The sequence below is a fragment of the Heterodontus francisci genome, chromosome 33 (genome assembly GCF_036365525.1).
Source record: "Heterodontus francisci isolate sHetFra1 chromosome 33, sHetFra1.hap1, whole genome shotgun sequence".
NCBI classification, from domain to species: Eukaryota; Metazoa; Chordata; class Chondrichthyes; order Heterodontiformes; family Heterodontidae; genus Heterodontus; species Heterodontus francisci.
This window is the reverse complement of record NC_090403.1, coordinates 48,452,171-48,476,732: the sequence shown is the minus strand read 5'-3', so window position 1 is coordinate 48,476,732 and position 24,562 is coordinate 48,452,171. Positions and strand designations below refer to the sequence as shown.

General features: G+C 40.5%; 1 protein-coding gene across 3 annotated transcripts in view; it reads right to left on the bottom strand.

Annotated features, from left to right (window-relative positions):
• The window catches only part of wipf2b (WAS/WASL interacting protein family, member 2b), a 45,841-nt gene that overhangs the window by 10,023 nt on the left and 11,256 nt on the right, over positions 1–24,562 (bottom strand). For all 3 annotated transcript variants that reach the window (XM_068013516.1, XM_068013515.1, XM_068013517.1), the window contains 4 exons: positions 9,674–9,806; positions 8,484–8,616; positions 7,866–7,988; positions 4,779–5,435 (listed from right to left, as the gene is read on the bottom strand). In XM_068013516.1, coding sequence (XP_067869617.1) covers positions 4,779–5,435; positions 7,866–7,988; positions 8,484–8,616; positions 9,674–9,739 — 979 coding nt within the window. In that variant the 5' untranslated portion in view covers positions 9,740–9,806. The remainder of the gene's footprint in view (positions 1–4,778; positions 5,436–7,865; positions 7,989–8,483; positions 8,617–9,673; positions 9,807–24,562) is intronic.

The window sequence follows — 24,562 nt, the reverse complement described above, 5'->3', positions numbered from 1 at the left end:
CTTGTTTGAGATGGTCATTGCGTGGCACTTGTGTGGCACGAATATAACTTGCCACTAATCAGCCCAAGCTGAATGTTGTCCAGGTCTTGCTGCGTATGGACACAGACTGCTTCAGTATCTGAGGAGTTGCGAATGGTGAACATTGTGCGATCATCAGCGAGCATCCCCACTTCTGACCTTATGATTGAAGGAAGGTCATTGAAGAAGCAACTGAAGATGATTGGGCCTAGAACACTACCCTGAGGAACTCCTGCAGTGATGTCCTGGGATGAAGATGATTGACCTCCAACAACCACACCATCTTCTTTTATGCTAGGTATGACTCCAATCAGTGGAGTTTTCCCCAATTCTCATTGACTCCAGTTTTACTAGGGCTACTAGATGCCACACTATATTGCCTATATTAATTATTTAACAAAAACCCTGCTAAATAATTAGAGGATCAGGCTCTGGGGCTTGCGATGTAAATTTATGACCCTTCAACATGTTTGTGGTACCAGGGATTGAGCCAGATCTATGCAGACTGTAAAAGTCCTTCTATTTTGTCTTTCAACAGATTAGACAGGTGATAATTGTCTTTTATTCTTGAAAATCTTTTGTGACTCGAGAGAATGTAGATCAAGAGTTGCACACCCAATTTTTAGTTGTTCAAACTTTAGTAACAGAAATTGTAATCTTAATTCGAAGGTTATTTCCAAATTTCAAAGCAAGCAAGTCCAATTTTTGAATTATGATACTTTTCCAAAACCTTTCAGTGACTTAATAACTGGATGTGACAGTTAATGCAGCATTCTTCATTACCTGAGTACTGAATATGCTTAGCATTTTAAACATATGTTTTTATTGCATGTTTTTTGTAGTGATGTTTGATCATCGACTGAAGAAACAAGAAAGTGAGTGGTAACAGGGAAGGTCAGCCATTAAAGACAGATGCAGGTGTAACTATAATGGATTATCAAGAAATAGCAGACTTGTTACATTAATATATTTTATCTGGCAAGACATGTGCTACACATGGAGGATTCCAGAATGCCAAAAGCAGTGCTTTATGGCGAACTATGCTCCGGTAAGCAAGATTGAGGTGCACCGCACAAACGCTTCTAAGATCAGCTGAAAAGACAGCTCTCTCTGGCTGACACTGACCAATTGGTCTGGGAGCAGGAGGCTGCCAACAGAGACAACTGGTGCACAACAACCAGGAAAGCAATCTACAAGCTCCAAACAAAAAGATGCACAGCTGCTGAAGAAAGGCGCAGACAATAGAAGAAATCTGCTTATACCAGAGTCCCTCCAAACCAGGAATTCTTGTGTCCCAACTGTTCAAGAGACTGCAGATCAAGAATTGGCCTCTTCAGTCACCAATGATCATGCCAACTACCACAGAAACAAGCCTTCCCATGATCTTCGCCTGCAAAGAATCTGCCATCATCATCAAATGTTTTCACAGTAGAGGACTTGCACCCCAGGGTATTAAAAGAAATAGGTGAGGAAATTGCAGGTTTGAGAACTGCCCCGTTGGATTGGTAAATTATAAATGTTACACAACTATTTAATAATGGAGGAAGAAACCAGGAAACTACAGACCTGTCAGTTTAATGTTGGTTGTGAGGAAGTAACTGGAAGATATCATCAGGGACAGATTGACTGAACACTTGAATAAGCATGAGCTGAACAGAGAGAGTCAACATGGATTTGTGAAGGATAAGTCTAGTCTGTCTGATCTGTGAATTTTTTGAAGAGGTCACTAATGTGGTGAATAGGGGAGTGTCCATGAATGTGGTCTACACAGACTTCCAGATGTATCTGATAAGGTTCTGCATAAGAGATTACTACCAAAAATAAAAGAGGTAACACAGTGACATGGGTTAGGAGGTAGGAGATCTAGAACAGGGATAAAGGGAGTGCACCCTGATTGGCAGGATTTGACTAGTGCTGTTACTCAGAGATTTGTAGTGAGATGTAGAAGTAAAGAGTTGTTGTTATACATCCAAGTTTGTAGATGACACTAAGTGAGGAGGCACAGTATGTTGTTTGGATGGGAGCATGAAGTTAAAAATAGATATAAGGCAGATTAAGTGAGTGGGCAAAACTGTGACAGCAGGAGTTCAATGCGGGGAAGTGCTGGATTCAACAAAGACATGTTGGAATAGTTTCTGAATGAGGAGAGATTAAGAACTAAGAACTGAGAATGAGAAAAAAGATTTGGGTGTCCAGCCCATAAATCACTAAAGACAAGTGCATAGGTACAAAAAGTAATCTAAAAGGTGATAAGATAAATACAGAAGAGAAATTCCATTTTAGAAATATTAAAACTGAAGTAGGCCATCCAGCCCATTGAGCCTGTTCCACCATTCAATTAAATAATAGCTGATCAATATCTCAACTCAATTTCCTGGTATTTTCAAAGCGAGGGCGGGGGAAGCCAGGAACCCGCTTGCCTCCAATTAACAGCCTGTTAAGCATTTTTTCCATGTCCCTCGACATTCTTATCTAACAATAAAACTTTCAATTTCAGTTTTGAAAATTTCAATTGAGCCAGCAAGTACAGCCTTTTAGGAAAGACAGTTCCAAATTTCCACTACCCTTTATGTGAAAAAGTGCTTGGTGATTTTCACTCCTAAATGCTTAGCTCTAATTTTAAAATTAATGACATCTTATCTGAATTCCCCCGCCAGAGGAAACCTATCAAATCCCTTTATATTATGCAACCTGTTTTCATTTTAACTCAGCCAGTCCGAATGACCCTGACCATTCTCCCCATCATCATAGGATAAAGTTGCCCCCTAAATGATCCCAGAATTTTTCCATCCAATGCTCTGCATGCAGGCCAATTCCATGTGTTGATTACGCTTCGCGCTAGAAGTAGCTTCCAATTATAACGTCCTAAATATCATGGAATCATAGAATGCTCTGGCATGGAAAAAGGCCATGTGGCCCATCAAGCCTATGCTTGTGCTTTTCTGCGCATGAAGCTCCTCAGTCAAAACTATTCTCACCTGTTCTCCATACATCTGCAGTGTTCTTCTTTGTCAAGTAGCTTTGCAACCAATCTCTGTGTAAAGACACTTTTTTTAAGTTTCCCCTTTAATTCTTTGATTTTAAATTTCTATCCTCTTGTTATAGTCTCACCAACCACTGCAAACAATCACAATTTATCTTGTAATTCTTCATAATCTTGAAGACCTCCATTAAGCAACCTCTCAACCCTAATAAAAAAAAGCTGGTCAAGTTTTTACTTGTAACTGCAACCACTCATCCTGGTAAGAACCTAATTAATCTACATTGCAGTTTCTCCAGTGCTATTTATAATGGGGGTATCTAAAACTCAGTGACCAAATCTACCAGAGATCTGGTGCTGCCCTCACAAGAATCATTTCACTAAAACAAAAACACTTGGAAACTTTCTTAAATTGTATTTGGATCAATTATGAACAAACAGAATCAGCAACATTCTTTACTTTTGCACACATGCAGAAGAATTCCAGTGACGTAGTTACTAACAAATATTGCCATATTTATTCTGCTTGGGCACAAACCAAAGATGCTGTAACAGCTCCCCATGGGCAGTCACCAGGAGTTATGTTCTGATGCACATCATGCCACCACATGCCAGCTCTAAACATAAACAATTTCTCTGACGTGATTGACAACAAATTTGATTTTTTTTTCCTTGCAGCCATACTCATCACCTGTGGCTTAAAAATAGAAATGCTTCCAATCACTCCAGAGAGTAAACGTATTTATTTTCAATGGCAGTAGTTTGAAGTCTGCGCCCTGTGACATGGACATTCTGTGCATCAAATTAAGATTCTCAAAGGGAACTGCAAATTCTGGCCATTAACAGTAGAATTTACGACTTGTCTTTTATATATACTCAAAAATCAAAACTTGCGGCATTCTTTCCTATCCCAACTCATTTTCTCGGACTACAAAATGGTTAGAAACTCCTTAATAAAAACAGAAAGTGCTGGAAATACTCAGCAGGTCAGGCAGCATCTCTCTCCACAGATGCTGCCTGACCGGCTGAGTATTTCCAGCGCTTTCTGTTTTTATTTCAGATTTTCAGCATCTGCAGTATTTTGCATTTATTTTAGGTTAGAAACTTCTTACCTGTCTCAGTTTTCCCCTATTCCTGCAAATTAAGTATTTTTTTTTAAGTCTAAGCTTGGTGTCACCTGATCACTACTTCTTCATCATACTCTTTCCGTCTTGAACTATGGGCCTTCACCTTACTTTCTTGAATTATTTTATGGTGGGATCCTCTTTAAATATTCTGGGAGCCCAATGAACTGGACATGATGACATATTAAGAAATATAAAGACATTACCACTAAGAACATTGAAGCTGTTACTGTATGCTCATTTCACCATTTTACAAAGTGTGTAATTTAAACAGGTGATTCAGCTTTCCCCCCATCTCCCCCAAGTCACACACAGACTGGTGCACAGTCCATTAACTGCCAGCAACCCCTAAGCAGCCATGAGTGTTGGAAAGTTACTTGGCCAGGAAGGGTATCACAGCCCAGCCTGATGCTACATTCATCTGATGTCTATACATGTCCAATACTGATCAAAGGGTCAGCATCAGGAACCCGATTTGAAATTTTCTCTCCCAAACCCAGGGATAAAGCCTGCTTTTAAAAATCAACCCATTTTCAAATGGCTTCTGACACACAAAAGATACCATTTCTACTAATGCTAATAAAATATGATTCTTCCGGAGTTTCATCAGTCATCCACTGCATTTGACATATATTACACATACCCAAAGCTCTTACCTGCACCTCGGTTTGGCGGATCTCTAGCAGGTGGTGGTGGTCGGTTCTGGGAGGGTGAAGGAGACGGAGGGGGAGGAGCAACTCCTCGCATTGCTCCCGTTGACTTACGCGATAACGAGTTGTGCCTCTGTGGCAATTCCGGGGCAGCCTCACTCCCAGGACTGGAAGGGCCATTATGTACATGGGGAGGTTGCCTGTAAGGTGGGGGTGGGGGTGGCAAAGGTTGGCTCTGAATGCTACCAAGCCTAGGATTGATTGGTGATGGGGGAGGCTTGAGAGAAGGAGGGGCAGGAGGTCCATCTCTATTGCCAGGAGTCCTTTGTCCTGGAGTAGGAGGCAAAGGCTTTTCTCTGTTGTATGGTCCACTGGAATGAGTTCTGCTGCTGTGCACAGGTGGCAGAGGCGGATTTGTACGTCTTCCAATTGGAGGAGGTGGTGGCGGTGGTGCTGATGCGCTGTGCCTCACACCTCCAGCACTACTGGGGCGGGATGTGCTGGTAAGATCTGGTAATGAAGGTCGATGAACTCTTGGAAGCTCTGGTGGAGACGTCTTACTCTGTGAATCAGACTCATCACTGTAGCGGTTACTGCTAGATGGAGGTCGAGGAGCATTAGCTCTTGAACTAGGTGGATGTAGTGCTTTACTGGATGCAGAATCTGAAATAAAAGGGATATGTGGTTGAAATGCAAAGTGCTATACTTTAAAAACTACATTCTAGGCTCCTTGATGATTTAGTGAGTGTGTCCCATGCCTAATGCATGACACAAACTAGAAAGACTCCAGCTTCAGTCCCAGACTATGCACTTATCTGGTCAGCAGTAGGATAGCTACAATTGGCCTGCAGATCCCAGGGTTAGAGGGGATGCTATCTGTTGACCCCTACTGCAGGGGCATGTACGACGCTGGCAACTGTAGACAGAATTGGTCTATGATATACTTGCAATCAAAAAGCTCGTTAACAGACGCTGTCAAGGATCACTTGGAAAAAGTGCCTGAGTGAGCCATCAACATCATACTACAGCAAGCAGTCAACACTGTACAAAGATGAAAGAAGAGGGGAGGAGTGCCCATTCTTCTAATACCACTCTGGATAGCTAGCCCTGGCTGACTATTCAACCACATAGGCATCATATTTGAGTGCGATTCTGTCCTTATCCCATGCCCACAGATGTACACTTTGCACCTGGAGTCACTGCACAGCAATCAGGAGCGCAAATTCTGGTTGTTTTTCTCAGTTATCAGCTTTTGAGTGGGGGGGAGAAAATTGAAAAAAATCCACTGAAATAATTACATCCTTCATTGCTTCAGTTTTAACATTATTGACTTCTTTTGCAGCAGAGATAGGAGAAAATCTAAAGTACTTCAGCTGCGAAATCATGCTGTTGACCTTTACCCAGTTCTGGTTTGATGACTGGCAGGCAAACTGGAGCCAAACACAGGTCAACAGTTTGAATGCACAAATCCGGCACAGCTTGATTCTTACCCGCACTGCTGCAAAATATTAATTAACTCTTTCAATGTGGACAATGGAGAAGCTTGATTGCTTTAATGAAATGTAGCTTCACCTCCCAGGACTTTAGTTACGGTGACTGTGGGGCACTGCAGATTTAACGCAAGGTGATAATGTAACAGAATGTAATGAGAACTGTCACACATTTTTAATTTCACAGTGCATTGAGGGAAGTCTCATTAAAGTCTGATTTAAAGTTAATTGATGCTAGGAATCAAATACTGGAGTGATGGTTTGGACGCAAAACTGACTTTTGAACCCAGGAGTCTTTTTTTTTTCTTTTCATGGGATGTGGGCATCGCTGGCAAGGCCAGCATTTGTTGCCCATCCTTAATTGCCCTTGACAACTGAGTGGCTTGCTAGGCCATTTCAGAGGACAGTTAAGAGCCAACCACATTGCTGGTCTGGAGTCACATGTAGGTCAGACCAAGTATGACAGCAGATTTCCCTCCCTAAAGGAGATTAGTGAACCAGATGGGTTTTTACGACAATTGGTAATTGCTTCATGGCACCATTACTGAGACTAGCTTTCAATTCCAGCTTTTTAATTAATTACATTTAAATTCCACCAGCTCCTATGGTAGGATTTGAACCTGTGTCCCCAGTGCATTAGCCTGGGCCTCTGGATTGCTAGTTCAGTGACATTAATGCTTTGCCACCACCTCCCTCCTGCACACAACAGTAACCAGGACTAAAAAGACAAAATGCTGAAAATACTCAGCAGGTCAGAGAACATTTATGGAGGAAGAACAGGATTAACATTTCAGGGTGATGACCTTTCATCAATCTGAAACATTAATGCTGTTTCTCTTTCCATTTCCAGCATTTTCTCTTGTAATTGCAGATTTCCAGCATCTGCAGTATTTTGCGTTTGTAGTTAGGAGGACTAGCTACAGTGTATCGTAAGGCCTATTGAAAACTGGCAGGTCTTTCCAAATGAAGGTGTAACTCTTCAGTACTTAACTAGAATATAAAACTATGGTAATAATATATGCACTTTTCACAACATGAAAATGTCCCAAATTACTTTATAGGCAACGAAGTACTTTTATAAAAAGTCTATTCACTGTTGTAATGCAAGAAACACAGGAGCCAATCTGCACATAGCAAAGTCGCACAAACAGCAATGAGATAAATGGTCAAATAATCTGTTTAAGTGATATTGGTAGAGGGATAAATATTGGCCAGGGCACCAGGAAGAACTCGAGTGCTCTTAATCAAATAGTGCCACGGAATCTGTTACATCCACCAGAGAGCGAAGATGGGGGCCTTGGTTAGCATCTCATCTGAAAGAAGGAACTTCTGACAGTGCACCATTCCCTCAAAACTGTACTTAATGCCAGTAGGATCATGCATACAAGTACTTGGTGTGGCTTTTGATCAATCCTGGCCAGTTTGTGGCTCAGTGGTATGCTGGAGAGCTGAAATTATTTTCTCTTTTTAAAATCTTCTCAATGACAAATATCAGAACATTTTTATTGACAACCAGTTATCACAAAGAGTACTACAGTCCACGTTCCAACAATCATCCAGTTGAATCTCTCTAAACTAAGAAAGGTGCTTGCCCCCAAAGTACCTGAATTGTCTCTGTGTCCTACTGGACGAAGCTTAGGAACTCCACCCTGAAACAAACCACCCATTGATGGGACTGGCCCTCCAGACACAGGTCCTGTACCAAGTCCTCCTCCTCCTTTAACATCTGTAGATAAAGAAAAAGATGTTATTAAATATGCACAGTGGTAATTAGCCTTTTGATGGATTTCATATGGATACACAACATACGATGCAGCACAAGTGATGAACATTTAGTCCAGGCATAAAGCAGCAAGCAATTTAAAATAACATACTTAGCTGTACCACTGTCACCAGGATTGAGCCACTATACATTAGACAAAAAAATTAACTAAGCCAATAAACTTTACTGTTGTACATTACAGTTCTTATATAGCACTTTTAATTCATCATCTCAAATTGCCTTCAAAACTAAGCAGAAAGCACCAGTGCTTCACCATAATTTTAGACAACTCAAAGTGCTCTCTCAAAACAGGTCCTATGTTTGAAAAGACAAAATCAGTAATTGTACTGCTGAGGTTTTCATAGAATTTAAGTGAACATTGGACAACAATGTCACAAACTCACATTATAGTTTACTGAAATCCTAGAAACATCACTGCTCTTTACTTTTGACACTTACTTTCAAGAATTGGGGCACTTCTATCATTTGCATTGGTCACTTTTCGAAGTTTGGCTCCCTTTGTGATATCACATAAGAGTGCCCCTCGATTACGCTGTTCGTCTCTGGTCAACTTAGTTGTAACTGTATTTGCCTGTTTAAAAGGATTAAAATTAACTAAAAAAGATACATAAAAAAAAACTTTTGCTTCAAAGCTCCTGGCAAATTACAACTGAAAACTATGGGCTGGATTTAATGAGCCCTCTGGAAACCGTCTAGGAGGTGGGGGTGGGGGGCCCATAAAATTGCAAGGGGAGATGGAGGGCCCGTCGCACCGCAATTAAGTCAGGGGTGGATAGGCCGACGACTGCCTTCCCGCCCAGAGGCCAACTGAGGCCCTTAAGAGGCCCATCAGCCAGTTAAGGGCACCGCCTCCCGGCCACGCGGCAAGATCATCCAGTAAAACGAGGTGACACCTCTGCGAGCTTTTGGGGAGGGGGTGAGGGTGGGGTGGGCCTCCTCTGTGGGCAACCTGTGACCCACAGAGGGCCCCCGGTGGAAAACAACCCACCTCCCTGAACCACCCTATCCCTGCACTCAACGCCCAGCCTCCCACCACCGCCCCCCAGACCTAGCAACCCCGCCTCACTTACCTGAAGTCTGCGTTTCCAGTGCTGGGCTTGGTTCCAAGGACTCCTGTAGTACCGTCAGTGGCCACCGCTCCTGATGGCACTGCCAATACTACTGAGCTGCTGGCTCTCTGATTGGCCAGCAGCTCTTGGAGCCAGGATCCCTCCTTAAAGGAACGGGGTTCCCGTCACTGGGTAGTTAAGTGCCAGGGTGACATTTAGTAGAGCTGAGGGAGTGGGGGGGGGGTCCAAATGGCTGAGGCAGGTTTCCCACCGCCTTTATGGTCTGGCTCTGACAACCCCACTGGCTCCACTATATCCAGCCCTATATCTGCTAAAGACCTTTTACAACGTACTCTGATCAAAATGTTGAGGTGCACCAAGAGGTCTGGACACACCCTCATTATGCAGTCCTGTATTGATATGCAACACATACATTCCACCTCCTTCTAACTGATGCAGTAATATAGGCTGTATGTGAAAGACCAAAGACTTAACTTGTGTGCTGATTTTTAACCAAAATCGAATTACTGACAATTGCCTTAACTGTCACAGACAGTGTCCCCATACTTTTATTCTTACCTGACTAAAGTTTGGGGGTGGAGGGGGTGCAGCAGGTGGGGGTGGCGGTGGCGGAGGTATTGGCATATTTTCCCACTGCCTGCTGATTCAGTCTCTGTTGTATTTCACACAGTGTTCTGGGTCATTCATATACCTGAAAAATATGTAAATTGTGTGCAATCAGGGTACAGATTTACTCCACAGCATTATCAATTGGTATTTCAAAATACCCACCCCATCCCCTCAAAATTCCTCCACTCCTCTCCTGGGAAGTAGCATGCCCTAAGGAAACAATAAGCTGTTTTTACCACTGATAATGGAAGCCGTGACTCTCCATTACTCTAACAGATAAATAACACTATGAGACGCTACAACCACGAACCAAGTTCATTAAAGAATTTGCATTTGTGCAATTTCCTCAGTACACAGTGGTTTACAGTCAATTAATTATTTTTCAAGTATAGCACTGCTCTTTTGTAGGCAAATACAGCAGCCAACTCACACAAAGACCCAAACAGCAAATTAGAAAAATAATCAACTAATCTGCTTTGGTGCTGTTGGTTGAGAGAGGAATGTTGGCTGGGACACCTGGGGAATTCTCTGTTCTTCTTCAAAATATGTTCATGGAAGCTTTTGTATCTAAAAGACAGCACTTAAAACAAATCAGCACTCCATTTATACTGCAATGGAGTGCTCAAATCCCACAAGGTTTGAACACACAATCCCTCCACCACCAGCACACCGTGGCTAGTGTGTACCATCTATAGGATGCACTGTAGCAACTTGCCAAGGCTTCTTCAACAGCACCTTCCAACCTGCAACTTCTACTGCCTAGAAGAACAAGGATAGCAGACGCATGGGAACATCACCACCTGCAAGTTCCCAAGTCACACACCATCCTGACTTGGAACTATATCGTTGTTCCTTCACTGTCATTGGGTCTAAATCCTGGAACACTCTCCTTAACAGCACTGGGGGTATACCTACACCACAGACTGCAGCAGTTCAAGACAACGGCTCACCACCACTTTCTCAAGGGCAATTATGAATGGACAATAAATGCTGGCCTTGTCAGCGTCACCCACATCCCATGAATGAATTAAAAAATTGTCTGAACCAGAGATGCAAGTGTTACCAGTGAGCAAAGGTGAACACATAATCTAGGATAACACTTTATTGGGCCATTAAGTAAAACTGATTGGAGACAAAAGTCAAACGTCAAACAATAAAGATATAAATCATAAAGGCACACTGAATTTACAAAATTCTTCTCGCCTCAAAGTTCTCATAGACTTCAGAGGTTTCAGTTTGGACCAATGTCTGTGAAACAAAATCTATGACTTCAAATTGGATTTCCACAGTGTCGCACTAGTCCTAGCTTGTAGCTGCCGGGCATACCCGAGTTTCAATCAAGACTGCCAGCCTACGTTAAATATTTTTCAACTCTTTGAAGTCCAAGTTGTGGAAAGAAGATTGACAGAAATTGCTCAATTAATTAAAACAGGTCCACAGTCACTTACTTCTTGCAGAAACAGACCTGCCAATCAAATTAGATTTCACATGGATTGAGGTTGTTGTCTGGGTACCAGCTTCAGGCTAGTCACCCACCTTCATAAGAAACGTTAATCTAATGAGGAAACTGTTCGTAACCAAACCACATGAACAGAGGCAGAAGCAACTACATTTGAAATGACAACTACACCCAAAACAGAGTATGAGTATTATATATACATTAAACCAGGAAGAAGCAAACCCGTCTCAGGTAGCAGTGAAGAAACCTTTCCTAAATTTTCCCCATCATAATCTAGCAAAAAGATAAAATAACAGTGTACTTATGATTCAGAGGAAGATTAATCTTCAACTAGTCACTGCAGCAATAATGATACATCCGATAGTATAACGCTCGCTAATACTGCATGCAAGAGTCAGCCTAGATTATCTGGAGTGGGACTTGAATCCTCAATCTATTGACTCATTAATTCTATGTATTGTGTTCTTCCAATTATTCACATGGAGACCATTTCCCCAATTAACGGATCCACTCCCAAATATTGTAATAGCCTGAGCAACAGTAGTTGAGAGAATATTCTACTGTCAGGAAAATCCTAAGTGGCAAATGGGAAATATTAATTTCATCAGTTGGAAACTTACATTCGACTTTGAATGGAAAAGTCCTATAAGTTAACTTTTAAAAACTAACTGCCAAGATGGCCAAAGCAATTTACATTTGAAACACTGGGAGATTGAACTGGCGATGAAAAGTCTAACAAAGTCCAGCCAGAACAATGCTTTGGCTAACTGAGTAGATTAGCCAGATGATCCCCAAGGCGAGCCATTCAAAGTCATCCTGGGGCACGTAGCACCTTGAGTTTCAGAGAAGATTCCAGAAAAAACCTCATTAAAAACTAAATAGTCTGATAGAACCAGGTGACTGCTTGCGCAGCTCTGAAGAAACTAAGTTTTGTCACATAGACAGCAGAGAGGCAGTATCTGAAAAGACAGCAACGAAGCAGGCTCTCTTTCTCCAGAAAATATCAACAGAAGATCTGGCTGAAACTGGGAACCCCCCCAAAGCTTACAGACTGCTACAACTAGCAACCAGGGGAAGAGAATCAACCACTCACTCTGCCTTCAGGCACCCTAAGCAAAGCAAGCCAAGCAATCACAGTGTACGTGGCCCAGCGAGGACTTCAAGACTACAACTTCAGCCGAGGACAACTGGACTTACATACTTTATTCAAATTCCATTTATTCTGGACTTTAATCCAACCACCAAATCGGTTTCCCTCTATAATCTATTTATGTGTGTGTGTGTGAGACTCTCGTGTGAATGTGCGCATGAATGAGTGGCATATTTTAGTATTTTAAATCGGGTTAGAGTGTTAAGTGTAGTAAACTTATCTCTTTCTTGTTTAAACTCAAGAAAACCTGTCTGATTGGTTCTTTTCCAATTACGTTAGAGGAACAAGTTCAAACAATCACGGAGGTGGTAAGCACAACCACTGTTTTATAAAAGGAATAAACTCTGTTGTGGTCAAACGAGAGAAGGGGTGAAAAAGGAGCCTGAGACCCTCTCCTCAACTGGCCGTAACACTACCTTTAAGCTGAATATGAACTACCCAGAAAACTGCATCAGTTTTTAAACTTTGCTTTCTCACCCACTGCCAACCAGGTCCTCGTGATTTCAACTAGCCTTTATCCCCTCACAAGCTGCTAGTTAAATGAACCCACAGTGTGGGAGTAGTTACTTTTCAGTGACAATGACCTTAACCAATGCTCTTCACAAGTGTCAAACATCCATAAAATCATTATCTCTACGGATATTTGTATGCAGGAATTTAAACAAGAGTGCTGTGGAACAGTTTTTCCATCACTTTGTCTGGAATCCAGCCAATCTGTTGACAGCTGCTGTTTCGATGGAATTTCAAGCTCATCCAAAGCAGCATCACGATGAACAGTGATGAAACTACAGTGACCTGCTTTAGCTGTCTGGGCATGTCCTTTAGGAGATCTGCAAAAGGCATTTTTTTGTGCACTGGGATAGGTATTGCAGCCATGTTTAGTCATTACTGGTGCTGTTATTCTTGGGGCTTTTCAATTGTTTTAATCATGCAGGGTTAACATGCTGTTTGAAAACATTTCAGTTGGGCAAGCATAACAAATCATTAAGCAATAATTCACTGGTGTGTATTATTGCTTTTAAACTTATGAATGACCACTTGTCTGGGCAATGAACGAATGTCCACACCCACTGAATAACTAGACACGTAAAAACTTTAACAGATTTAGCAATTGAACTACAAACTCCACAACTCTATATTGCTTAAAATGGTTACATTACTGGCAGTATTTTTGATAGTTAAATTACTACTTTTAGAATGTTTCAGACAATTCAAAAAGTTTTAACTGGTACTTTTTTTTTTTAAAAGTTTGTGCCACGTTACATATTCCAATCCAGAAGGAAAATCTAAATGGATTTAAGCACTTGCTGCAAACTCTGTCACATCAGGCCTTTAGAAACTGTTCAAATACTTATATGCATTGGTGCACAAATGTCATATTTATTTCTTTGTGATTTTGGCTAGGGATCATCTATTGCATTGGGGCAAGATCAACACATCAGTAATGAGAAACCCCACTGAACTGAAGACAGTACAAAACCAAAAATATAACAATCTGCAGTACTAACAATATAAACAAAACAGGAAATGAAAAGTAGACAATAACACACAGCCCAAAACTCATGTTCAAGTATAAATAATATTCAAATAAATAAAATATAATCCTGGAGAAAAACTAGAATAATCTCACTGAATTTTCTGTATGTAAAAAAAAGTTCTTCCAGCTAATTCTGAGGCACAGGTTTCATTACAGCATAGAATAAATCTGCTACCACAAACATAGCCCTTTGTGCACACAGTCCCTGGTTCATACAAGATGTTATACACTGGAATTAAGCGCCTACCTCTTAAACTACACAAACCACAACCTCAAATTATAGTATACATGCATCAACATTCACTTCTTTCAAAATGAAATTTGAACTGACTGAATTTGCTTAAATAAAAAAAAGTTTGAGGTTTACTGAGCTGTGTCAACCACATGATGCAGGACATTTATTCCCTCCTTTAAAGGGAAGACAGGTGAACAAGGGAGGGAGCGAAAGGAAAATAGATAAAAACATGAACAAAAAGGAGGTAAAATGAGTACACTCAACTGACAAAATATAGTATAAACCAATCTATTCAACCGGCACTTCATCCACCAGCCTAAAAATCCATCACCCCAGCACTGGCATACCATGGCCAGAGTGTGTACTACCTAGAGGATGCATTGTACCAAGGTCACGGCCTCTTCATCAGTACCCCCATAAACTAGGACCTCTACCACATAGTAGGACAAGGTTAGGTTCATCACCCTCTCCACAAGACGCACACCATCCCGACTTGGCAACATTTCACCTTGCCTTCATCTTTCCAGGGTCAACTCTCTACCTAACAGCATTGTGGAAATAGCTTCAGCACTCAAACTGTACCATCACCTTTTCAGGGCAATAAGGGTTGAGTATACTTTCTACCCTTGCCAGTGACACCACCATCCAGAGAATTCATTTTCGAAATTTGAATTATTTAAAAGATGCCATGAATAAGGAAACACAGCAACTTCTATTTATACACTGCTTTTAAGGCAATAAAATGATTCAAGGTATTTCACAGGATCATTATAAAACAAAGTATGACACCGACCCACAAAAAGAAATATTAGTTCAGTTGACCAAAAATCTGGTCAAAGAGGTAGTTTCTAAATAAGTCTTTAATGAGGAAAGCGAGGTATAGAGGCAGAGAGGTATATGGAGGGTATTTTAGAGCAATACAAGACATACAATATCACAACAGACATCATTTAAAAATCTGCTAAATCGATATATAAAGTTAATATAGTGGGATTTGTCAACTGTAATAATTACTGACTTAGGAAAACAATCAAGGCCAGAATTTCAAGGCTCTTCTTATCTCAACTGCACTTAAGCTACTTAGGTCGCTGCAGTTAATTCTTTGCAGTTTTACAGCTAAAACAGATTAAAATTGTTAATAACTAAATACAAAAAGGAAGTTTCCTGCTGATTAACATTTGCAAATATGGCATATTATGCAAAGACACCAGAGATAAGTTGTCAAAAAAATTTAAGTAGCTAATTCACTAAGATCCCGAGCAGGAGACATTTTACAGATCATCCATAATCAAAAGAAATCCCGTTCAGATAAACGGTCATTCAAACTGGGGTGCTAAAACTAGCCTTAGACACCCATGGGTTAGGGAGGCACAAAGAATCAGGATTCCTGGTCCTGTTGCAAATCCGCAAGTCACTCAGTAAATCCTCTACAAGTATATAGTTGCATAACCTTTACTGTAGTATCTTGAATAGATCTTAATCTCCTTCCTGTCTACATCGCAAAAGCGATTGTGCCACTGTTCCTACTTTTTTTTTTACTTCCAAACAATTCTCACCTCAATATTTTCCAGCCTTGGGAACAGACATTTTTTTCCTGGTCCAGCAGCTGCTACCATAACAGAATCAAGTGCTAGGATCAAGCAGAATACTCAAACATTGTGGTTTCTGAAAGAATGCTGTTGTTCATTTGATACTGCATCTGCCTCAGACAATGCAGGTTCTGCAATGCTTTCAGAACACTGAGCCAAAAGGAAGGGACTAATTGTCAAAACAATTAATTTAAAGAAGTTTTATAGAAGTACAAAATTATGCGAATTTGATGTATTAAATTGGAAAAACCATTTCCATTGCTTAGCGAGTCTGTAACTGAAGAGTAAAAATGTTAAATATTCATCAAAAGAATGTAAGAAGAGATATTTACAATGAGGGTTGTTAACATGTGGAATGCTTTATAAGAAACAATGGTGGAAGCACAATCCATAATGAATTTTGAAAGGAACATAGATAAATATTTGAAAAGGGAAAAAATTAATGAGCATGGAGAAAGGATGAGGGAATGGGAAAGTGGATGGCTCTTTCAGAGAGCTGGCACAGGTACTAATGGGCTAAATGGCCTCTTCCTTTGCTATAAGATATTATTCTAAATGTTCAGTATCTCAAGTAATTCAATAAAAAGGCATGTAAATATGCTTGTTACCACAGCCTCTTTTTAAATTTACATTTCTTTTCAGAATACTGGAATCTGGAATACACTGCCTGAAGGGGTGGTAGAGGCAGGAACTCTCACAACATTTAAGAAGTATTTAGATGAGCACTTGAAATGTCATAGCATACAAGGCTACGGGCCAAATGCTGGAAAATGGGATTAGAATAGTTAAGTGCTTGATGGCCGGCACAGACACGATGGGCCGAAGGGCTTGTTTCTGTGCTGTATAACTCTATGACTCTAATACAGCCTCTCTCAGGTGTGGTGGCCAGCATTTCTCCCAGTACTTCAGATGTGGCCTAAACAGGGATTTGTATAGCTGAAGCGTGACTTCCACCCCTTTTTATTCTAATCCTCAAGATATAAAGTCCAGCATTCCATTAGCTTTTTTGATTATTTTCTGTACCTGCTCATGACATTTTAATGTACCTGGACTCCCAAGTGTCTTTGGACCTCCAGTGTTTCTAGGTTTTCCCCATTTAGTAAGTACCCTGTTCTATCCTTTTTTAAGTCCAAAGTGGATGGCCTCACATTTGCCTACATTGAAATCCATTTTCCACAGTTTTGCCCATTCACTTAAGCTATCAATATCTATTACTGAAAAATGTTGCTCTTTCAGCACCTTTTAGTGTTGTTCTGCAGTTTCTTTTCCTCTACAGCATCCCCACCACCCACCAACCCCCCCCCCCCCCCCCACCCCCACCACAATGAGTTAAATCCTGTCTGCAGGAAACGCCAGCCCTCCAAGCTAAAGCTGCTTACAGCCTATTATTTACACACCTTACTGATTTCCTCATTCTCTAAAAGTGCTGCCTCTTGTCAGGCGTGGAGTTATGGAATGTTGCTTTGCCTGGTACCCTCACCACATTTAGTGTTTGCACTATGTTTCAACCTCATCAGGGTTGAAACATGCCAATGTCAGGTATCTTACAGAAATGGCACAGAACCTTTAACTATAAAACTTTTTTTTTAATGTGGGGTAGGGCAAGAGTGGAGGGGGAATTAATTACATGCAAGTTTAAGGTTAAGGTAAGCACAGCACTTGCTAACCTCAAAAGCGCATGTGAAGCAGGGACTGGAATGCTGGAATCCTCAATGGAATCTGTCTGCAAGTGAGCTAGTTTGTCTGCAGACAGCACAGGAAATAGCTGGAATAAAAGACAGTCCTGAGCGCAGCAGTTCACTGAACCCAAAGGGCAGATCATCTCACTCCATCAGCATCTTTCTATCATCTTAAAACAGCCATTGGGTGTGTATAATGCACAAGCATTTCAAATTCTTACATGACAACACTGTGTCTATTTGTCCATTTATAGTGTGGCATGAGATCCAATAAAATATCAAAAACTCCAGATCACCAACCGTTCCATTACAAACCAAAAATCAAGGCTATCAACATTAGCTGGGTCTAATTACAAGTTATGTTTAGAATCTGCTGATTTAGTTCTGTGTCTGAATTGCAAATCCAGATATCTGCATTGATACTGACTTTGCTAATAGGCATTTGGTGACTCATTTACTTTAACTTTTACCACTCAAAATATGTTTCCTTTATTTTTCCTTCATTTGTGGATCCTGCACTCAGAGTAAGATACAAGTGCAGACAGAGGTAACACTGAATAGCGGAGCTGTAAGTTCTGAAGCACTCAAGATGGCATGAATTTGTCTGCTAAAATCCTCTGACAGTTATTTGGAAGGGTCTGCAATCTGATGCTGCAACCAGATATAAAATGGGTAAGCAGTAGGGGCAGGGAAAGAAGGCAAGAAAGGTGAAGAGATATGGCATTGAATTTTCCATCTCCAAATTGGTAGTAGGTTTATTTGAAGATGGGACTGAAACAATACGCAAGACTTTCAGTTTAAAGTGGCAAATGAATGAAAGGGATACAATATGAATGTAACAAAATGAAAAACTCTTCAACAAAGTATCAGCAACGCCTCTTCAGGGATTGGATTAACAGGTTGTTGCTCAGAATAAGGGTAAGAAATTTTAATTACTCATGAAGTGTAATACTGTCATTCTTACAGAATTGTTCTTCACAACTCTCCTAGTAAAAAATCAGTATAGCATTAAACTGTCCAAACCAGATGCTCCCAGGCTCAATTCCATGGCTTTGTGAATTAGCTGATCTGCTTGCCCATTACAACTGGCCTCAGTTCACCAGGCTAGAGTACTCCCGATCACCATGAAGTGGCCTGGGTCGGAACTTATGCTTATCAAAACATTAGGAATGAAAAGGATCATCCTCAACAATACTATACATGTGCAAACAGGTCACCAGTAACACATAGAGAATGGTCATTTAGCTGAGATCGTATGTGACAAATGACTTTGATCGCAGTGCACTACCCCTGCTCATTCAATCTGCAACCTTTAACACAGTTGACCACGTCATCCTCCTCCAATCCCACTGCTCCACTAGAAGCCAAAGACAAATAAATGGCTAATTTCCCAATGACAATATACTTATCTCTTACAAATCGGGGACAATTCCTTGTGTTTGGATATCAAGTAGTCTTGTACAGACGTCCTCTGATTTACTGCACTGATGCACAAAATAGTCACACAGAACTGCCAACCCAGCTTTGCCCATCGTGAACAAGTTTGACTCCTTAAAGGGCCAACTGTACACATTGCAAAAATTGAAAAGAAAGATGTGATTAGGACAGGCAGTTCTGTCCCAAGACTGCGACCACAGTAATCTCCTGAAAAATGTATAGGGTTTAGAATGCCCAAAATTCAGCCTGAGCTTTCCAAAAAACAGATTGTCTGCTGTTTTTGTTTTAACGTTCATCCAAAATAACATTCTAGCAGGGATCTGCTTTACCCCAAAATATTATAAGCGCTGCAGAAAAACTAGATTACCGCTTTTCTCCCCACAGTTGCAGTGTACTTTATTCCAAACCCATTTCTTCATAGAACAGAAGAACAGGAATAAGCCATTTAGCCCCTCAAGCCTGTTCGGCCATTCAATGAGATCATGGCTGATCTGTGACCTAACTCCATATACCCACATTTTCCTCATATTTCTTAATACCTTTGGATAACAAAAATCTGTCCATCAGATTTGAAATTTATAAATGATCTAGCATCAATTGCCATTTGTGAGACAGTTCCAACCTTCTACCACTCTTTGTGTGTAGAAGTGTTCCCTAATTTAACTTCTGAAAGATCTAGTGTTAATTTTTAGACAATGACCCACTAGTCCTAGATTCTCCAACCGTGGAAATAGTTTCTATCTTCCCTCTCTATTCCCCACATCTTGAAAACACTGATCAAATCATCCCTTAATTTTCTACATTCCAGGGAATACAACCCTATTTTGTGTAATCTCTCCTCGTAATACATCCTTTCTCAGATGTGGTGGCCAGAAATTCCCTCAGTACTCCAGATGTGGTCTAAACAGGGATTTGTATAGCTGAAGCATGACTTCCACCCCTTTTTATTCTAATCCTCTAGATATAAAGTCCAGCATTCCATTAGCCTTTCTGATTATTTTCTGTACCTGCTCATGACATTTTAATGATCTATGTACCTGAACTCCCAAGTGTCTTTGGACCTCCACTGTTTCTAGGTTTTCCCCATTTAGAAAGTACCCTGTTCTATCCTTTTTTAAGTCCAAAGTGGATGGCCTCACTTTTGCCTACATTGAAATCCATTTTCCAGTTTTGCCAATTCACTTAAGCTATCAATATCTCTTAATTTTACGTTTCCATCTGCACGACTTACAATGTTGCCTATCTTTGTGCTGTTGGCAAACTTAGATATGTTACTTAAATAAAAACAAGAAATGCTGGAACCACTCAGCAGGTCAGGCAGCATCTGCTTTTATTTTAGATATGTTACTTTCTATCTCATCAAAGTTATTAAAAAATAGGGTGAATAGTTGAGGCATCAACATAGATCCTTAAGGGACACCACCAGCCCACAAGAATGGAAAATAATTCACTGGATGTTTGTGATGATCAGTTGTACTATTATAAAGACTTTATCACAGACAAGTACAGAATTGTACACTTTTGGAAGGACATGAAGACTTTGGAGAAGGTACAAGAAATCACTAGAATAGTTCCAGGGACTAAGGATTACAGACATGTGGATAGACTGAAGCAGCTGGGGTTGTTTTCCTTAAAGCAAAGAATGCTGAGATGAGATTTGATAATGGTGTTTAAAATCATAAAGAGTTTAGATAGACTAAATAAAGAGAAACTGTTTCCAATGGCTCGTGGGTCAATACCAGACAGCACAGATTTAAAGTGATTGGCCAAAGAACCAGAGGCGATAATGAGGAAAAGCTTTTTTTTTTACATAAGTGGTTAGGATTTGGAATGCACCGCATTATAGGGTGGTGGATACTGATTCAATAGTAACCTTGCAGAGGAAATTAGATAAATTCTTGAAGGAACAAAAAATTGCACGGATATGGAGAGAGGGACTAACTGGGTCGCTCTTTGAAAGAGCCAGCATACATTCAATGGGCCGAGTAGCCTACTCCTCTCCTGTACTATTCTATGATTAAAGACACCATCATATGTTGCTCCCTTCATGGCTCCCTTGGTAATGATGCTGCTGTGTGAAACGAAGCACACAGACAGAAGGTTTCAGGTTTAATAAGGCAGTATGTGCTAAATTAGCTGATGTCAACTGTTGCACTACATTTGGTCTCTATACCCTTTCAGTTAACGGAATGGAAACAAGATCAGCAAAGTTTCCCACTCTTGACTGCTATCCTGAGATTCTTGTTCAGAACTGTGGGTGTGAACGCTGGATAAGAATAGGATAAAGCTGGGCTGTGATTGCACCTCCTCCGCCTCTCCCTCTTCCATGGCGACATCGTCTGCTGACATTCACTGCCTAGGCCCACACGAGAGGTACCAGAGGGCAGCTGTCACTAGTGGATCTATACACCTGCATGAGTCACTGCTTTCAGTAGAGGACAGAAATTGGGAACGGGAACAATGAGGCAGTATTTAAAAGAAAACACACTGCTCAAGCCCTGAGTTAGTAAATTAAAATTCCCCTTGAAATCTTGTAAATTTTCAGTTTAACAGCAGGGCAACCTACTAACATAACAAAGACCATAAAAATTTATAAAGATTTTCTGACAAATGCAATAAAAAGAGATCCATCATTTTTGTGAATGGCAACCCAAGAATATCATGTAATTTTATGGATCTATAAATTTCTCAGCTTTTTTTTTTAAAAAAGCAACAACTTCCCATTATTGGCATGACACAGAATCCTTTTTCAATTTTGCAAAACAATGTATATTTTTATATTCAAAAAAGCAGAAAATACTGGAAATACTCAGCAGGTCTGGCAGCGCGTGGAGAGAGAAAGAGTGTTAGCATTTCAACGTTAACTGTTTCTCTCTCCACAGAAGGTGCCAGACCTGCTGAGTATTTCCAGCATTTTCTGTTTTTATTTCAGATTTCCAGCATCTGCAGTATTTTGTTTTAGATTTTTTTAGTTGTACACATACCTTCAGTAGTAATCCTCCTTACGCTTTGCTATTCTCAGCTACCTGATTGATTCTGACTCCATGAATAGTTGTGACATTAACATTTCACTTGATATTGACATGCCACCCAACAGGATTTTTATTTTCTAACCTAGATCTTCAAGGATGTCCTCCTTGTGCAATAGAATATAGTGAAAGCGGACATGCGGACTACGTACCTTTCATAGAAAATCAATCACGCTCCTTGTTGTTGCAACAAATTCTTTAACACAAAGCAGTACATAATATATTTCAACTTTACTCACAAACCCTGGTCATACTTGGAAGAAATTCATCATCGTGATTTACTTCAAGTATCAAACTGTTATAAAAGACAACGTAGTAACCTAGGTCATTTCCAGTGGTGTTATCAGTGGGTAATCTGGTGCCTGGAGTGTGGGTTTTGATGTGTCCCACAGCTTCACTTCAATCTAAATATCACAGAGGCTTGCTCATTGCTCGAATGAAGCAATAAAGCTACAACTGCCACACTGGATCACAAACGTACAAACACGAGAAGGTGGGGGGAATGGCTTACTCTCTAAATATTTAAATTAAAATCTGGTGAGTTTATAAAGTACACCTGGAGTCCAGTGGACCCCCATGCACTTTGTAAACCAGACTTGACACCACACCAGATTACAATCCACGTAGTGCCAAACTAAACGGATATAAAGATTATGTTTTGCAGGTTGGGCCCCCGACTCTGACGTTACACTATTTTTAGTGTGAAAGCACTGATACTAAACGTGCAGTATAAATACACTGAAAGTCTGTACGTACGCAACTGAAACCAATGTACACATTTACCCAATGGTTGGCCAATCATGTGACTCAATATGAAATGCATTCTACCAAGCACTAAGGTGTGGCACCTGAATCTTAAATAGTAATTCAGCTATTTGGTCAGCCATTTCCCAAGTTCTTTAAGTTCATACATCGCCTTGAACAAGCTAAAGTAATTAATCGAATCTCAAAGGCAACACCCAGGAATCTTCATTTCATCCCCAGGGGGGAAAGACGGTGGCGCACTGGTAATGTCACAGGGCTAGTAATCCAGAGGCCTGAGCAACTGGTGGAATTTAAATTCAATTAATTAAAATCTGGAATTGAAAGATAGTTTCATGGCATCATTACTGAGACTATCATCTGACTCTTAACTGCCCTCTGAAACAGCCTCGTAAGCCAATCAGTGATGGGCAACACATGCTGGCCAGCCAGTGACACGCACATCCCAAGAAAGAATAAAAAAACTTATCAAGTAAGGCAATACCACTGTCGTATTAAACAAAGTCCTACACAAACATAAAGTTTTATGTTTTTAAGAGTACAAATTCTTCCTGCACCCAAAATAAGTCTGACAAACTTGCCACATGGACTTTCTTATTATGAATAATATACATCACTTCAGAGGACAGTGTGGTTCAGTGGTTTATAGAATTGCCTTTCACTTTAGGGACCTGCAGTCAAATCCAGCCCACACTGGCGCTGAAATTCTCCTGGTGCTGGATGAAAGGATCGTTTGTAAAATTAGCTTGGCCAGTCTCAATCTCATTCCTGGGGGCATGCACAACTGTCCCACACTGTCACAAACACCTAACATTTTTAAAACCAGGTAGATTTTTATTATAAATTATTTCTAATTTTTCAATCAGATATAGGATTTTCAAGTTGACAGCACAACACTTTCATAGCTCCTATATAGTCTGACAGCAGATTAGTCTTCACCTCTGACACCACTGCTTTGGCCACTATTTATCCTAAGGCAAATGAAAAATTACAGAATGGCAAAATAAAGTCAAAACAGAATAGACAAGAGACAAAGGTCAAAGCAGACATCAGACACAATAAAATGATGTGCTCTTTGCTGTCAGATTCAGCATTCAAAAATCAATTTCTCTAACACTCAGCCTTGTAAAATGTCACATATTTATACATCATTTCAAACACAATAGATAAAATCTGAGCCTGATAATTGCTGAGCCTTTTTGGTTAAAATGTGATCACCAGGTCAAATTAACTCATAGATCTTGAGAGAAAACCAGGATACAAGATATTATGGCATTGCTAGAATTAGGATTTCAAAACTAAATATCTACTTCCCGGCTCCTACATCCAATTTTCAATATTTAATTCAATGAGTTAGTGCAGAGGAAATATCAGCGCAGCAACTGCATCTCTGGGTGTCTGCCACGCTTTGGAAATATTCCATGTTGCTTTTGCTGGAAGTGCTTTGGATCATCTGTACTGAACATCACTATTTCGCAAAGTCACTTTTTCTTTTATGGTCACCCGCACTATCTTAGTCCGAGCTCAGAGGCATCCAGTAATCTCATTTCACTGTCGATCACTAGAATGTACCTGAGAATAACTGTCTCCGTTCCATGCCTCCTGACATGACTGAAAATCATAATTTAACAGATTGGGGGGTGGGGGAGGTGGTTACTGCCATCACCACCACAAAACAGAGTGTTTTGAAGCTCTTAAGGGATGGGACACACACCTTACTTCACATAACGCAAAGTACTTTTGGGTGCTTGGGCATATGGTCAGGTCTTGTACTGCTCTCCAATGATCTAGTCAATTGCCAACAAACACACCAAACCACCCAGGCTGTCATTTTTCTTTTGACTAATATTGTAAAAAATGTTATACACTATGGTACCTCAAATCTGCACATCACCAAGACGACAAATGCTAGGAAACCACAGTGCCTGAGTAGCAGTTTCTCCCACATACTTAAAGTAGGT